Consider the following 18,600-nt stretch of genomic DNA (forward strand, 5'->3'; position numbering starts at 1 on the left):
GAGATCTCACAGACTCTCAATGCTCCAATGCTGTTTCCCCAGTTCCAGCTCTCTTCCAGACCCCTATTACAGAATTCTAGTGGCCTACTGGACATATGAATTGGGTGTCCCTCATCACCTTAAATTCAGTCAAAAATGGACTTTCTTATCAACTTGCTTTCCTGACTACCCAGGTTCTGTTAATGAATCCAAATATTGGCCAAACCTCGTAATTCTCCTTCCTCTTTATTGTCCCGTGGATTCTTCCTGCACAATGTGTCACCTGTCTCTCTATTTCTATTCCACTCAATATTGTTCAGGCAATGATCACCTCATATCCATTCTGGGCACTGGCCTCTTACCGGGGCTTCCAACCACTGGTCTCACCATTCATCCCAGAGTGGTCACATGCATTAGAATAATTCTCCCAAAATACCGTTTCTAACACATCAACCCCCACCCATCAAAATTTTCCTAGCCTCAACCGTTAGGCCCTGTTCAAGAGACCCCATGCTCCTCAAAACAGTTCTTCCTTATTCCATCTCAGTGGGGTTCAATGAACCCCCACTTAGAGTTTCTGCTTATATCCTCTGCTCTGGTGCCTACCACTTTTCTCCCCCCTTCAATTTGCTCCCCCATTTTTCACTGTCACATCCCACTGCTACCTCATCCACGAAGCCTCTCCTACCCACCCTGCCCATAATGATTTTGCTCTATGTTTACAATGTCCATATTGCTCATTTTCATGGCATCAAATGCCTGGGAACAGGTATCACTTAATGTATCTTACAAGGATACCTCTTCTTGCAGTTGACTGACTCTCTGCCAACTAGATAAGAAGCTCTTTGAAAGTAGTGACTGTGTACTGTATCTCTCTGGTCCCCAACAGTGCCTTACCCATGACATGTGCTAGACAAAAACTTGCTAAATGCATGAATGACTGGAGAATAAGCAAAAGGAACAGATAAAGTCACTAGGAAAGGAAGACAGAGGGCAGGGCAATGAGGGATTCCAACGGGGTGGGTTAGAGGGAGATAAAGGAAATGAGACTTGAGGAGAAAAAGGAGGCAGGATTTGAGGCCAGAGCTGGGGAGTTGAGTACCCGAGTGCCCACTGGGGAGGAGGTCATGAGGAGGCTCCAGGCGGCCTCCAGAGGCTGAACCCTCACTGAAGGGTGAGGTAGAAAGAGATTCTTCTGTTGTACCCAGGGTTGTCGTCTCCTCCAAACACATTTCCTGTTCCTGTACAGTACCTGAAACCTAGAGACAAGAATTATAATTGGATTCAAAAGAGCATCCTTCAAGGTATAGAATCCAAAACCTCTAGAAATACCCCCAAAAAGAAGCCAGGAAAAGAAGAGCCATTGTCCTTCCAGCCCCACCAGTACAGCCTACTGGGAGAAAAACTGTCAAAATAGGATCTATAGCTTGCAATCCTGCTTGCTATCCCTCTGTTGAACCTCTTGGTAGGAGCCTGAAGACCAGATTATATAACCATTTCCATTTTGTCAATTCTTCAGACACAAATTTGCTCATGAAGAACAATCTAGAAAAAGGAGCCAGGAGGGCAATTCTATACACTCCTTGTGACCTTAGTCTACAGAAAAGACCAACCAGAAGTACCTAGAAAATAAAAAATGATAGATGTATATACGTATACATGCACATAGAATGCTACTGAGGCTGACAGCAGAAGCAACAGCCCAGAATAGTGGCTGACAAACCTCAAGAGAGCTTTTCCAATTTCTCTCAGCAAAAGTGTTTCTTCTTCAGAGAAGCCATTCCTAACCACACTGACAAAGCAAGGGTAGTAGTCACTCTCTCTCAAATTACCTGATTACATTTTCTGTGTCTTAACCCTTAAATTATCTTATTTATGCCTTTATTGTCTATTTCTCCCCCAATGAAATAAAAGCTTTTTGAGGGTAAGAACTTTGTCTTGATCACTTGTTCCTAGAACAATGCTTGGCCCAATGTTGGTGTTCAGTTAAAATCTGTTGACTGATTTTCTCTTGATACTTTTTTTTTCTCGATACTTACCATTAGTTTTTACGGTTATCTGCAAACCCAGTTTTCAATATGTACTAGCCCTCCAAAATAAGGTATATAAAAAGTCAAATAAGATCAGGTAATACCAATCTTTAGAGACCTTGAGAATACCTCAGAGATAGGTATTTCTAACCCTTGCTTATTGTCATCAAACCAGCTCCTCACAATCTCATGGTTATTTTTTTCACCAGCATTTGGAGCTGAAAACCTAAAATACCATCTAAATGAATCACATTTATAGGCTCATTTGCTTGCACTGCCACGTACACAGTACAGCCTAAGGTGAAAATAACTTCTTCACAAATCCTGCTGGATTTGCTCCATTGGGTTACATCTGCTGAGATGTGAAGGGACTCTCTCCTTTACTGTATATCTCTCCAGCATAATGATAGAAACAGGAGGCTCCCTGGAGTCTCCACTGGACAGTTCTTATAAATGGGAGTTACGGCTCTTAAATACAGCTGCTGTGGGTATTGGAAGAAGATAGAACTTAACTGCATCATGATAACACAACCTTGAAATTCACCAACAATTAAATGCTTGTCCAGTTCCCATTCATTACCTAGGATTCAGACTCCCAGGTTTCTTTTCTTTGTAGGCAAAAAAACCCCGTTCCAATTTTCATTCTAAGATGGCACTCCACAGCAAGCTACTAGGGGAAAACTAGTGGCTTAGAACCTAGGGAGCTAGAAAATTCTGATTCCCACACTTGGTGGTAATCAGCAATAACCACACTTCAGTTAAATCTCATGGACAAAGAGAACTTTCACTAATTCTGCCATCTGAGATGAGTCAATCTCTCTGTGCTTGCATCACTTGTCAAATGGAGATACGATTACTATCTGCATATTTTGTAAGCCTGCTAGGAACTGAAATAAGATACAGGATATAAAAGCATTTTGTAAACTGCATGATTCTGCAGCCCTGCAGGGATTGCTCTACAACCCTCTCCAGCCCCAAAGTGCACATATACACATGCTCGCTCCTGCTGAGCAGAATGAATCTGATCTGCCCTGATATTCCTTAATCTTCTCCTGGCAAACTGCCATGAAAAAGTATGTTTATTCATTTAGCCATAAATATATTTTCTGAGCCTATGGTAGGAAAGACAGTCCCATTCTCATGTCTTCCACATCAGAAAAAACTTAAGCTGACAATAACGGCAGAGTAAGAAATAGAGTCCAAAGACCCATCCCAATCAGGATGAGCCTGATTCAATCAGTTACAAAACCTTAAAATCAGAGCTGAAAGTTCCATGAAAAAGTAATTCTGCATGTAGACAACAGCTTCAGCCTGTGCCTGAGTTCCAGCTGGCCCTTCCTGATGGCCTGCTCTACAGATTTCCGACCTGTACTGCCAGTCCTCATAATCATTTAAACCACTCTGTAGCAAATCTATAGATATATACACAAATATAAATATACAATATGTATAATTTCCTGCTGGCTTTGCTTCTTTGGCTACACCCTGACTGATACACATGGTCATGGAGCTAGTTAGCTCTGTGTTCCTAGAAGCCAAATTTCCCACTGTTATCACACTGCTGACTCTCCAACTTCTCTAATTTGAATTACCTTGGCTTTAAATTTGAGAGAACCCTAGGAAACAGGGTAAACCAAAATGAGAATTAAAGAAAAAAAAAGAAAGACACTGGTTGGGTTTGGAAAGTTAGAAAAGAAACCAATGATTATGAGGCCCAGAAGTGTCACCTCTCATCAAGAACCTAAAATGCAGAAAGAGAGATAACAGACTCTGAGAAGTCCAAGGAAGTAAATAATGAGAACTTCTCAAATGAAGGTCCGTGTTATCAACATACCCAAAAATCTACTCCCTACCACACTCCCCCATTCTAACCAGTGGGCAGATCCTCTACATGCCAGGAGTACTGTGTAGATCTCCAGGTTGAAGCAAGGCTCACGACACAGTAGTTCACAAAGCAATGCACAGAGTTTGTCTGGGAACTGTATTTTTGTTTATGACTTGAAGCACAAAACTATTTCCTTGCTATCCATGGAACTGGCTCAGGAATCCTAAAGGTAAACCAGCCTAGAGCCTAGGGAACAGAGAATGACTAATCCAACCACCAGAGAAGGGGTCCAGATGCCATTCTGGGCTCATCTGCTTACCTCTCCTAGGTGTCTCTGAAAATCCTCCACCACGGCCACAGCCTCCTCGCCACTCTCAGGGTGATGCAGCTGCACCCAGGTCCGTAACTCCCCAGGCAGGATGCTCAGGAACTGCTCCAGCACCAGCAGCTCCAGGATCTGCTCCTTGGTGTGTACCTCTGGCATCAGCCACCAGTGGCAGAGCTCCCGGAGCCGGCTCAGTGCCTCCTGCGGCCCAGACATCTCATGGTAACATAACTGCCTGAAGTGCAGCCGGAAAATTTCACAGACAGGAGGGTGGTTCTTTTGGAGACTGCAGCCCTGACCCCAGGTCTGGCTCCCTGGCTCCTGCTTCATGGTCTGGCGCCCCTCCTGTTTCTGGAGAACGGCACCCCTAGGGAGGAGACCTAAAGTTCCCCTGCCTTGGGTGGCCATTGTGACCTCCAAGAGAAGCTTGTTTCAGCTGCAGTTTGTCCAATTAAAATGATGTTTTGTAATTCAGGTCTCAGGAGCTGTTTTCAGAGTTGGGGACAGAGGGCAATGGGGGTGTCACCTACAAAAATATCAAGAGAGAAATCAGTCCCAGAGTGTTCAGCCCCAGGCTGACAACAGACTATCTACAGTTAAAAACCAAAGCTCCAGGGGTGCCTGGGTGTCTCAGTCAGTTAAGCATCTGACTCTTGGTTTCCACTCAGGTCATAATGTCAGGGTCATGAGATCAAGCCCCATGTAAGGCTCGGTGCTTAGTGCAGAGTCTGCTTAGGACTCTCTCACTCTCCTAGTGCCTCTCCCCCTGTTCACATACTCACTCTCTCTCTCTAATAAATAAATAAATAAATAAATCTTTTAAAAAAAAAGTCTCCAGGAAAAAAAGGAGGGAGGCACAACCAGGGAAGTCTCTAAGCATCTCTCCAAGGGACTTCCCTTCTTAAACTTTCAGTGGCTCCCATAACCTACAGGATAAAACCTAAATGTCTATGCCTAGCATTCACAGCCCTTCACCACCTGGCCTTGGGCCCTGTTCTAGACACACCCCTTACCACTCTCCCCGGGTACCCAGGCTAGAGAAGCTGCAATAACCTCCAAATGAGGAATATGCAAGATGACCCAAAGGGTATATTAAGAACACACTAAGTTGTTACTTATCTCCTATTTATGTTTTATAATGTGTACTGAAATTTGTAAAATAATACATAGATTTAATTTATAAGTAAACCTATGCTGGAAGTGAATGCTCAAAGCTCTTCTACTCTCCTCTATTGTGACAGAGATGCACAATAAACTTTGGGACTAAAGCTCTAAAGACACAATTAGAAGCCACACATACTCTTGTCCTGTTTGGATTTTTCTTCTTCAACTTTTGACAAACTCTCACTCATCTGTCAAGACCCAAAACAAATGCCATTTTCTCCTGAATGCTTGTTTTCCTGATTGCCCCATGCAGGAAGAAAGCTGGTAGCCTCCTTCTCTGTACTTCTCACTGAAACACTGTTGTTTTAACTAGTTTATGCACAACTCGCCACTCACACCCTCTTAGTAGACAGCCACCAAAGGAGAGGTACCCAATGGAGTCAGTAAATGCTAGACCTTTTTCTACTCAACCACCTCCCCTAGAAAACCTTCCTGATCTCTCCAGGCTTAAGTGTGGTTATTGCTTCGGAGAGCCTACAGTACCTTTTTCATTCAAACCTCTACTAGAACACTTATCACACTGTTTGTGGTTTACACTTCTGTCTCCCCCACTTCGGGTAAGGACTCAAGGGCAGGGCTAGTTTCCAGTCTTCTTTTGTATATATACACTCTGTGTGTGTGTACACATACACCTTTAGTAAACGAATGAATGTGGTTCATTTACCTGATACTGAAGTGGGGGAAGACACTTTTATCCAGTTTATATACCGTAAAACTCTGAAAATCAGTACCTTAGTGGTAACTAGGGCATCAATGCTAGTCACCATGCATCTCAGTACCCTCGGTAAGCTACTTCTCTCTAGGCTTCAATTTCTGTTAAAAAAAAAAAAAGAACTTTAAAATAATCTGTTAACTCTGCTCTGAGATCCCACACCTGTAAAAAGTTCTGATAAAATGATCCTACCTACTAGTTCCGAATGCTCAGCAGCTAATCTCATCTGCACTTTTGGGTCTCCAAGTGACACTTCACGTTTTTAATTTCAAGACTGTCTGACCCACTTCTGACGCTTTGTATTGTCTCTCAGCGCAAGGCTGGGAAAATACCCATCTACATTTTGCGTTAAACCAGGGCTTCTGCGGCGCAGCTCACCTGCCCATGTCTGCCTTTTTCTCCGCTGTACCGGCAGGTGCCGGGCTCTCGGCCAGGCACAGTTGGTCAAGGGTACCGGACAAAGAGGCGGCTCTACAACTGGCAGCTTCAGAGTTCACAGGGACCGCGCCAATGGCCGCGGAGGCAAAGCGTGTACCGGGCCGGCGTCGCCGATCAGGGCTGCGGGCGGCCGCGGCTCCAACCCAGCGACCCCGGCCCGGACAGCACCTCCCTCCCCGCCCCTGCTCCGCTCACCCGGGTACAGTCGCGGCGACCCCTGCGTGCGGGACACAGTCGTAGCCCGCGGAAGCGAAAACAATGGCCGAGCCGGAAGAGAGAATAGGGACCACTTCCGGCCCCTCCAGGATCCCGGAAATCTCTGTGGCGAAGGTGGGCGCGCGCTTCCCCGCCCTCGGATGGGAGAGCGGGACCGCGGGAGCCAGTACAACCTGCACCCGGGCCAGCCCGGGCCACCTCGGAACGGAGAGAGGGCGGGGCCTAAAGGTTTCAGGCTGCGCACGTGCCCCTCTCAGACCGTTCAAAGTCTGAGCTACGCATATGCACCCCAGCTCTGCCCCTACCCCTTCTGCTGACCTTGGGAAATACACCCAACTTCTGCATCTGAAAAATGCAGAGCATAATGTGTGCTTCATAGGACTATGAATGTTGACAGGGGTAACATACAGACACCACATAGCAAAAGGCCTGGCATATACTGTATGTGATGCCCAGGGCATTTTCACCCAATCTGAGTTTCAGTGAACAGGCATCTCCATCCTATTAATGAAGAAACAGGCCCAGTGACTGATATTTTGGCCAATGGATGTGGTTAATCTTTCCTAAACTTAAGCACTGGCAATCTGCTGTCCAAGAAAGGGCCCCCATGGAGTGTCAAGGAGCAGATAAAAAGTGGAAAGGTAAGGGGACAGCATAATCTAGATGCACTTGTCTAGTATCTGGGTGACAGGAGCTACCCAGGTGGTCTTCACCTGGAAGAATGATTTGCATACAGAAGCAGGATGTGAACAGGTCCCTGCTGCTAACATGATTGAGCAGGCCCTGAAGCCACAACCTCTAGATATAATGGCCATGGATGAAGGGCAGAGGATAAGACCAGCCACTTTCCCATAGAAGTAGCTGTATCTTATGTAGCTTTTTGTATCCCAGAAGGTAGGTCATTTACAGGCTGCAAAGTAACAGTCTCCTGGGATATCCAGGCGTCAACAATATCTCTAGGGTGTTCTGGGCCAACCGCTGGACCTGACATGTCCCTCAGTTCCCTGCACAAGCCAGGACAGAAACAAAGGCATCAGAAGACCTGTAGAGTTTTCACAAGCTCTAGAGGAAGTCTCTTGGAGTAGTCTTTGCCCACTCAGCCTAAAGGGTGTCCTTCTGATATTAAGGTCACCCCCTACATTTGGAAACCTCACAGGGAGGTCTTGGCTATCTCATCCTAGCTTCTGCCTGTCATTGCCACTGGATGTGGCCCATTGGTCCATTAAGGCCTCAGAGACTCAGGGTTCTTAAGCAAGAAATCTCTTAAGGCTAGGCCAAATGCTGTCAGCTCCAATTTTCAGGTTTCCCTGATCATGTGTTGTCCAGCAGTTCTAGCTGCTTTGGAGTATGTAGGAGACAAGATCTGGAAAACAAGATTGAGTTCTTTTATTCCTTAGAGCTGCTTCATGCCCAGGCAGTTGGCTTTCATTGTCTGTGAGGGCCAGCTTCATCAGGGCAGTATGTCTAAACTTCATAGGTCCCTCTGTGGCCAGCACTGTGGGTCTGATCTACCATGACTGGGTTGAGTCCCAGTGGGAAAGACATGCTCCATGATGCCTCCCATATAGCATTTTTGGGACACCCGCATTTGGGCCAAAGAGATCTGAGGGAACACCACCCTGACCTTTCTGAGAAACCATCACACTAGCTTTGGTATGAGAGCTAACAGAAATTCTATTTGCCTAAAGCAGCATTCATCAGTTCTGAAGCTCCACCCATGTTCCCATCACTGTGAAAGGCACTATCATTCACCCAGGGACCCAAACTAGAACCCTGGATGTCATACCATGGGCTGGGTGACCATGGCCAAGTTACTGGGCCTTTCTGTGCTGCAACTTCCTCATCTGTAAAATAAAGATAAGAATAGTACCTAAATCATAGCATTAATATGAGGATTGGATGAGATATATATATATAACACATTTAGAATGGTGCCTGGCACATTGTAGGTATAATAGGTGTTTTCTAGTATGGTTCCTCCCACTTCTTTATCCACTGTATCCAGATTACTGCCAAGGCCTGCTATCTTTGACCCATTTGTTTGTAATAATAATAATAATAGTAATAAACAACAAACTTTTGATTTAAGGAGACCACAAAGACCACACCCAAACTGCTCAGACCTTGTGACATTATCTGTGTGGACAGTCCCCTCTTCAACAGCCAGGAACTCTTATACACCTTAAAAATAAGGTAGGTCCCTAGAATATGGGCAGGAAACCCCAGGTACTGTGCTTGAATGGGAGTGGATGTTGCCCAAGAGCAGAGACTCTCCTATTACCTTGAAATTTTCTATTTGTTCTTCAAGACTTAGCTGAGAAACCTCCTTCTCCAGGAAGCCTTCTCTATATCCCATCTGTCTCCTTGGATTAGGTGCTCCTTCATTTGTATTTGTCACAGTCCTTATTTGTCACACTGTGTTAACATTGTTTACTTGTCAGCCTTCTCCACTGTACAGTAAGCCCTATGTGAGCTGATACCATGTCTCTCTGGTTCACATTTGAGTCCCCAGGCACAAACTCCTCTTTCTATCCCAAGCGGCTGTCTTTCTCTAAACCCCATTCATTCCTGTTCTTTATTACTCTATTTATTTCTGCTAATGGTGTTCCAGCCCATTATGAGCACGAGGGGGGCCAGTGACACTAATGAAATATGGCTTGAGTTAGACATGGTGGGGAGGGGCACGGACTGTTCTCTTCGACTTTGAGCCTCAGGGACCCTCAGTCCTACTCTCTGGAAGCCAATCCCAGGCAGGGAGACCAATGAGATAAGCAGGCCTCTGAGCTTCCTAGATGGAACTGGAAGTTGCTCCAGGGACCTGAAGACCACAAGGGAATTGCTTCTGGCACATCTTTAGTTCAGGACTCTTTCCAAGCCACTTGCTAGTGGGATGGCAGCTGGGCAGGGGTGGGCGGTGCTGGTGTGTGTGCCATGTCCCAGCCCTGCAGTGGGAGCTGTGGTCCCAGGCTGCCTCTGCCCATTGTTGGTGCTGGTATTGACCTTCACTCGCAACACAGATGGGGAGACTGGTCCAGAGAGCAGTGGAAACCTTCTGGTGACCCCAGTGCATCAGCGAAAGTATTTGGTGGGAATGCTGGCCTCTGCCTCCACACCTAGTACCATCCTGTCTCACCATGCTTCCTTCCCAGGGGCTCTACCCCAGTAGTTTTAGGAGAGTGGACACTATACCCCCCTGTACTCTGTTCTGGTGAAATCCCTGCTCTGGGCCTGTCATTGCAATTCTAACCCTCTCACTGGACCTCCAGCTCAGCCTCTGGCCTTTCCTGCTGCAAATCTGCAAAGTGGAAAGAGCATTTTCAGGCCATCCTACCCACAAGTCCCAGCCACCATAGTTGATAGCGAGGACTCATGGACTGCACGAAGGATCTTTAGAGTTGGTAGTCTAGCCACCACCTTCTTATTTCACAGGTGGGGAAATGGGGCCACAAAGCAATATGAGCCAAGATTTGCCTCTCATTCCAGAGATGTCTTTCTGAACCAATGTCTGTGACTTGATTCTCCAAAAGCACCATTTTGGTCTTGGAAATCATAAACTTGACACTGTTGGTTGTAATCTTTCAATTTCTGGGTTTGTTAGATCTCAGATTTGAAATCTAAGTTCTTCCAGAAACATCTCAAACATAGACTAGAATTTCTTTCCAGTCTTGTAAGTATGACAGACCTGAGCTCTGCCTCTTACCATCTAGGATTTGTGATCTTGGACAAATTATGTATCCACTGAGTCTTAAGTCTCTTCATTTGTGAAATGGGGCAAAAAAAAAAAACAAAAAAAAAAACCAAAAAAACCAATCCATGCCTGCTGACACCTCCCAAGTTGGGAGGATTAAGTGAGGTAAGTTGTGACCTTTGATATGCCCTAATAAGCACTATACAAACATAAGGAAGACATCTATGTAAGAAACTTTGGATTCTAGGAGGGAGATAGGGGAGTAAGAATAAACCTTGAAAATGCCAAGGCAGATATGGGTGACTAGCAAAAAGCAGTATGTGATACCCAATATAATAGAAGTTCAGAGAGCCAAGGGAGGGATTGATTTTGAAAGGGATCACAGTCAGCCTAAAAGGGAATAGCATTGAATTGAGCCTTGAAGTAGGATTTGGACAGGTGTCAGGGGAGAGATGACAACATGATCAAATGTCAAGAGATACACATTTTCGGGAGGGGGTAATCATTATTTCAGTTCAGGTTATTTCCTGTTAGAAGCTGTAGAAAATTAAAAAACAAAACAGTGATGTGATTTCTAGTCTTGATGTATAAAATCTCTGTGCCCCTAAACCACCATAATATCTCCTGATGATCCTGTTCTAACACCACTTTAGAGAACAGATGATACTTAACATTCCTTATTGCTACTTGAGCAATTGGAAGAGAGCCAAGAAGAAGCTGTGATGGCTATTAAAGAGGGCACGTATTATATGGAGCACTGGGTGTTATACGTAAACAATGAATCATGGAACACTACATCAAAAACTAATGATGTAATGTATGGTGATTAACATAACATAATAAAATCAAATTTAAAAAAATAAAGAAAAGAATTGCTGGAATTCTACAAATAGAAAAGTGACCACTTTTTGCAAGGTAGGAGGTGTAGAGAAGTGAATATGAGGGGATATATCAGAAATAAATGGCGGGGGTTGGGGGGAGGGGGAGGTAACCTCTGTAAGGTGGCTACCGGAAAGTGACGTAACCTTGGAGTGCAAAACCAGAAGTTTTAGAAGTCTGTTCCAGTGAGAGACATCCCTGCCTGAAAGGTGCTCAGGAGACAAAGCAGGCAGAATCCTAGGTAGGACAGTGTGGTCTCAGGATTCCGAGGGTCACAGAAAGAACGGGCGTGCTTGAGTCAACAGAGTTCCAGGCATCAAAGCAGGGAAACTGGCTAAGTTCAGTGATCCCAGGAGGGGGCTCTCACCTCGATTTGCCATAAACTGTGAACTGCAGCACGATCGGGTGACAACTCTCCATACAGATGCCCTACAAAGGACAGAAACACAGCAACCCTCTACCTTCCGCAAGAGGCTTGGCACAGGTACTCATCTCAGGAGTCTGCAGAGTTTGGCACACACAAAAGTGAAGACTGCTTTTCACTGAGGGGAAACAGGGGCCCAAGATCTTTCAGCTCCAGGGCTGGAGATTAGGGTGCAGCCATTTTAATTTTCATCCTCTAAATTGGTGGGGAAAGCCTTTGGGAAGCAAAAGCCACATAGAGCAACCAAGCAGCTTACCCCCTGGCAAGGGGTGGTACAACTCTGCCCAGGCAAAGACACCTGAGAATCAGCACAGCACGTCCCTCCCTCAGAAGACCAGCTGGAACATCAGATGAATACCAGGTTTACAGAGCACACAGAACTGCAAAACTCCAGTGCTAGGGGAAAATAGTATCTGGAATTTGAGGTTTTTTTCTCATGATTCTTTTATATCTCAGTTCAAAATGTTCCTTTTATTTTTTTCCTTTTCTCCTTTTCAACTAGTTTCTTATTTTATCAACTCTTTCTTTTTAAGTCTTTTTTTAACTTTCATCTTCATATTTACATTTTATACATATATTCTTCATTTTTTGCTTCCTTTCATTATATTCATTTTTATTTTTGCATGTATGTAAGTTTTGTTTTCTTTACAATTTTTGGACTTAGTGTTGTCTAACAAACCAACCAAAATACACCCAGAACCACGTGGATCACCCTGTTTTGTCCACCTGGGAGATTATATTTTTTCCTTTTTCCCTTTTGTTTTCTTTTTCTTTTCTTCTTTGGGTCTACCTCTTATGATTTGTCTAGTGTGTATTTCACATGGGTCATGGTTGATATTTTTGATTTGGTTTCTTGTTTATCCATTCTTCTCTGGGAAAAAGGAATAAAAGGAGGAGTTTGCAACAAAAGAAGGAACCAGAGGTAATACTCTCTGCCACAGATCTAATTTATATAGATATAAATAAAATGTCAGATCTGGAATTCAGGGTAATGATTATAAAGTTACTAGATGGGGTTGAAAAAAGCATAAAAACAGTAGAGAAGCTATGAGTGCACAAATAAAATCTAAGAAGGTCAAAATTAAAAATGCTTTACCTGAGATGCAGTCTAAAATGGATGCCCTAACAGCTAGGGTAAATGAGGCAGAAGAGTCAGTATAGAAAACAAGATGATGAAAAGGAAACTGAGGAAAAGAAAGAAAAACAACTAATGGACCATGAAGGGACACTTTGAGAAATCAGTGATACCATAAAGCAAAAAAAAAAAAAAAATAGAATTATTGGGGTACCTGGAAGAAGAAAGAAAGATAGGGACAGAAAGTATATTTGAGCAAAGCATAGCTGAGAACTTCCTTAATCTGAGGAAGGAAAAGGCATTCAAGTCCAAAAGGTAGAGAGAAACCCCCTCAAAATCAATAAAAATAGATCAACATTCTGACATATAACAGTGAAGCTTGCAAATTTCAGAGATAAAGAGAATATCCTGAAAGCAGCTCGAGACTAGATGTTCTTAATCTACAGGGGTAGGAAAATTAGACTGGCAGCAGACCTATCCACAGAGAACTGGTAGGCCAGAGAGGGCTGGCATGATATATTCAGGGTACTAAATGAGAAAAACATGCAGCCAAGAATATTTTATCCAGTAAGGCTGTCATTCAGAATGGAAGGAGAGATTAAAGAGCTTCCAGGACAAAGAGAAATTAAAAGAATTTGTGATCACTAAACCAGCCCTGCAAGAAATATTAAAGGGGATCCTGTAAGTAAAGAGAGAGCCCAAAAGTAACATAGACAAGAAAGCAACAGAGGCAATCTACAGTAATAGGGAATTTACAGGTAATACAATGGCACTAAATTAATATCTTTCAATAGTTACTCTGAATGTAAATGGGCTAAATGCTCCAAACAAAAGACACAGATTGGATAAAAAATTAAGACCCATACATATGCTGGCTATAAGAGACTCATTTTAGACTTACAGACACCTCCATATTGAATGTGAGTGGGTGGAGAACTATTTATCATGCTAATGGACATCAAAAGAAAGCTGGGGTAGCAGTCCTTATATCAAACAAATTAGATTTTAAACCAAAGACTGTAGTAAGGGATGAAGAGGGACACTATATCGTACTTAAAGGGTCAATCCAACAATAAGATCTAAAAATTATCAATATTTATGCTCCAAACTTGGGAGCAGCCAATTATATAAACCAATTAATAACCAAATTAAAGAAACACATTGATAATAATACAATAATAGTAGGGATTTCAACACCCCACTCAGCAATGGACAGATCATCTAAGCAGAAGATCAACAGGAATCAAGGACTTTGAATGACACTGGACCAGATGGACTTCACAGGTATATACAGAGCATTCCATCCTACAGCAACAGAATACACATTCTTCTCAAATGCACATGAAACATTCTCCAGAATAGATCACATACTGGGTCAAAAGTCAGGCCTCAAACAAAACCAAAATTTGGGATTGTTCCCTGCATATTTTCAGACCATGATGGTTTGAAATATGAACTCAATCACAAGAGGAGTTTGGAAAAGAATTCAAACACTTGGAGGTTAAAGAGCATCCTACTAAAACAATGAATGGGTCAACCAGAATATTAAAGAAGAATTTTAAAAATTCATGGAAACAAATGAAATGAAAACACAACTGTTCAAAACCTTTGGGATGCAGCAAAGCTGGTCCTAAGAGGAAACTATATAGCAATACAAGACTTTCTCAAAAAATTAGAAAAGTCTCAAATACACAAGCTAACCTTATACCTAAAGGACCTGGAGAAAGAACAGCAAATAAAGCCTAAACCAAGCAGGAGAAGAGAAATAATAAAGATTAGAGCAGAAATCAATGAAATAGAAAGCAAAAGAAGAGTAGAACAGATCAATGAAACTAGAAGTGGGTTATGTGAAAGAATTAATAAGATTTAAAAAAAAAAAAACACCAAAACACCATAGCTAGACTTATCCAAGAGAAAAGAGAAAGGTCCCAAATTGATAAAATCATGAATGAAAGAGGAGAGATCACAACCAACACTGAAAAAATACAAACAATTTTAAGAAGATATAATAAGAAACTGTATGCCAACAAATTAGGCAATCTGGAAGAAATGGATGCATTCCTGGAAACTTATAAACTACCAAAATAGAAAACCTGAACAGACCCATAACCAGCAAGGAAATGGAAGCAGTAATCAAAAACCTCCCAAAAAACAAGAGTCCAGGGCCAGATGGCCTCCCAGCGGAATTCTACCAAACATTTAAAGAACTTCTGAGCTGTTCCAAAAAATAGAAATGGAAGGAAAACTTCCAAACTCATCATATGAGACCAGCATTACTTGATCCCCTAAACAGACAAAGACCCTATCAAAAGAAGAATTACAGACGAATATCCCTGATGAACATGGATGTCAAAATTCCAAGATACTAGCCAATAGGCTCCAACAGTACATTAAAAGGATTATTCACCACAACCAAGTGGCATTTATACTTGGGCTGCAAGGGTAGTTCAACATCTGCAAATCAATCGACATGATACATCACATTAATAAAAGAAAGGAAAAAACCATATGATTCTCTCAATTGATGCAGAAAAAGCATTTGCCCAAATACAACATCCTTTCTTGATTAAAACTCTCCACAGTGTGGGGATAGAAGAAACATACCACAGTATCATAAAATCCATCTACAAGAAGTTCACAGCCAGTATCATTCTCAATGGGGAAAAACTGAGAGCTTTTCCCCTAAGGTCAGGAAGACAACAGGGATGCCTACTCTCACCATTATTGTTCAACATAGTACTGGAAGTCCTAGCCTCAGCAATCAGACAACAAAAAATAATTAAAGGCAGGGTGCCTGGGTGGCTTAGTCGTTAAGCGTCTGCCTTCGGCTCAGGTCATGATCCCAGGGTCCTGGGATCAAGTCCCACAGCGGGCTCCCTCCTCGAGGGGAAGCCTGCTTCTCCCTCTCCCACTCCCGCTGCTTGTGTTCCTGCTCTTGCTATCTCTGTCTCTGTCAAATAAATAAACAAAATATTTTTAAAAAAGTAATTAAAGGCATTCAAATTTGCAAAGAAGTAGTCAAACTCTCTCTCTTTGCAGATGCCATGATGCTTTATGTAGAAAACCCAAAAGACTCCACCCCAAAATTGCTAGCACTGATCCAGGAATTCAGCAAAGTGGCAGGCTATAAAATCAATGCACAGAAGACAGTTTCATTTCCATACACTAACAATGAGGCAGAAGAAAGAGAAATCAAGGAATTGATCCCATTTATGATTGCACCAAAACCCGTAAGACCTATGACTAAACCTAACCAAAGAGGCAAAGGACCTGTATTCTGATAACTATAGAACCCGTATGAAAGAAATTGAGGAATATATCAGGAAATGGAAAAATATTCCATGCTCATGGACTAGAAGAACAAATATTGTTAAAATGTCTATGCTATTGAAAGAAAACTACATACTCAAGGCAATTCCTATCAAAATAACATCGGCATTTTTCACAGAGCTGGAACAAATAATCCTAAAATTTGTATGGAATCAGAAAAGACCCCAATTAGCCAAAGGAATGTTGACAAAGAAAACCTAAGCTGCAGGCATCACAATGCCAGACTTCAACCTAAATTACAAATCTGTAATCATCAAGACAGTATGGTACCGGCACAAAAACTGACACAATGGAACAGAATAGAGAACCCATAAGTGGACCCTCAATTCTATGGTCAACTAATCCTCTACAAAGTAAAGAAAGATATCCAATGGGAAAAAAAGACAGTCTCTTCAACAAATGGTGTTGGGAAAATTGGACAGCCACATGTATAAGAATGAAACTGGACCATTCCCTTACACTATACACAAAAATAACTCAGAAGGGATGAAAGAGTTCAACATGAGACAGAAATTCATCAAAATCCTGGAGGAGAACACAGACAGCAACCTCTTCTACCTTGGCTACAGCAAATTCTTGCAAGACATATCTCCAAAGGCAAGGGAAACAAAAGCAAACATGAACTACTGGGACTTCATCAAGATAAAAACTTCTGCTCAGCAAAGGAAACAGTCAACAAAACTAAAGGCAACCTACAAAATGGGAGAAGATATTTGCAAATGTCTTATCAGATAAATGGCTAGTATCCAAAATCTATAAAGAACTTATCAAACTGAACACCCAAAAAACCAAATAATCCAGTCAAGAAATGGACAGAAGACATGGACAGTCATTTCTCTAATGAAGACATACAAATGGCCAACAGACACATGAAAAAATCCTCCACATCCCTTGGCATCAGGGAAATACAAATCCAAATCACAATGAGATACCACCTCACACCAGTCAGAATGGCTAAAATTAACAAGTCAGGAAACGACAGATGTTGGTGGGGATGCGGAGAAAGGGGAACCCTGTTACACTGTTGGTGGGAATGCAATCTGGTACAGCCACTCTGGAAAACAGTATGGAGGTTCCTCAAGGAGTTAAAAATAGAGCTACCCCATGGCCCAACAATTATACTACTAGGTATTTATCCCAAAGATACAAAGGTATTGCTCCTAAGGGGAACCTGCACCCCAATGTTTATAGCAGCAATGTCTACAATAGCCAAACATTGGAAAGAGCCAAGATGTCCATCGACAGATGAATGAATAAAGAAGATGTGGTATATACATCACTCAGCCATCAGAAAGGATGAAATCTTACCATTTACATTGACATGGATGGAAATGGAGGGTATTATGCTCAGCAAAATAAGTCAATCAGAGAAACATAATTATATGGTTGTACTCATATGAGGAAAAAAGAAATATCACAGAGGTCATAGGGGAAGGGAGAGAAAACTGAATGGGAAGAAATCAGAGAGGTAAAAAAACCATGAGAGACTCTTAGCTCTAGGAAATAAATTGAGGGTTGCTGGAGGGGAAGTTGGTGGAGGATGGGGTGATCAGGTGATGAGTATTAAGGAAGGCATGTGACATGATGAGCACTGGGTGTTACATGCAACTGATGAATTAACTCTACAACTGAAACTAATGATGTACTATATGTTGGCTAATTGAATTTAAATTTTAAAAAAGATAAAGGGCTAATATCCAAAATCTATGCAGAATTTACCAAATTCAACACCCAAAAAACAAATAATCCAGTCAATAAATGAGCAAAAGAGGTCCTTCATAAACAGACATTATTCCAAAGAAGACATACAAATGGCCACCAGGCAGATGAAAAATTTTCAACATAACTCTCCACCAGGGAAGTAAAAATCAAAACCACAATGAGATACCACCTCACACAAGTCAGAATGGCTAAACAACAACTCAGGAAACAACAGACATTGGGAGGAGGTAGAGAAAAGGGACTGTTATACCGTTGGTGGGAATGCAAACTGGTACTCCAACTCTGGAATACACTATGAAGGTTCCTCAAAAAGTTAAAAATAGAGCTACCCTATGACCCAGGAATTGCACTACTAGGTATTTACTCAAAGGATACAAACAGTGATTCAAAGTGGCACCTGCACCCCAGTATTTATACCAACAATGTCCACAATAGCCAAAATATGGGAAGAGTCGAAATGTCCCTTGATGGATGAATAGATAATTAAAAGGTGGTGTATATATATACAATAGAATATTACTCAGACATCAAAAAGAATGAAATCTTATGATTTGCAAGGACATGGATGGAAGTACAGGGTGTTGTACTAAGTAAACAAGACGGTCAGAGAAAGAAAAATACTATATGATTTCACTTATATGTGAAATTTAAGTCATGAAGCAGATGAACATAGGGGAAAGGAGGGAAAAATAAAATAATGAAATCAGAGAGAGATAACAAACATATCAGACTCCTAACTATAGGAAATAAACTGAGGGTTGCTGGAGGGGAGGTGGGTGGGGGGATGGGGCAA

At 42.4% G+C, this 18,600-nt stretch overlaps 2 protein-coding genes across 2 annotated transcripts in view; one reads left to right on the top strand and one right to left on the bottom strand.

Moving 5' to 3' along the window:
- LOC117999147 (zinc finger protein 852-like) overlaps window positions 1–6,660 on the bottom strand; it is an 8,968-nt gene extending 2,308 nt beyond the window's left edge. The window contains exons 1-3 of the mRNA XM_034988082.1: window positions 6,414–6,660; window positions 4,154–4,685; window positions 876–1,238 (exon numbers count right to left, since the gene is read on the bottom strand). Of these exons, the coding sequence (XP_034843973.1) occupies window positions 876–1,238; window positions 4,154–4,567 (777 nt within the window). The 5' untranslated portion in view covers window positions 4,568–4,685; window positions 6,414–6,660. The remainder of the gene's footprint in view (window positions 1–875; window positions 1,239–4,153; window positions 4,686–6,413) is intronic.
- Window positions 6,661–16,586: 9,926 nt separating this feature from the next.
- The window catches only part of LOC117999156 (zinc finger protein with KRAB and SCAN domains 7-like), a 19,970-nt gene continuing 17,956 nt past the window's right edge, over window positions 16,587–18,600 (top strand). The window contains exon 1 of the mRNA XM_034988092.1: window positions 16,587–16,682. Within this exon, the coding sequence (XP_034843983.1) occupies window positions 16,587–16,682 (96 nt within the window). The remainder of the gene's footprint in view (window positions 16,683–18,600) is intronic.

The sequence above is a fragment of the Mirounga leonina genome, unplaced genomic scaffold (assembly GCF_011800145.1).
Source record: "Mirounga leonina isolate KUSES-001 unplaced genomic scaffold, KU_Mleo_1.0 Mir_115, whole genome shotgun sequence".
Classification (NCBI taxonomy): Eukaryota; Metazoa; Chordata; class Mammalia; order Carnivora; family Phocidae; genus Mirounga; species Mirounga leonina.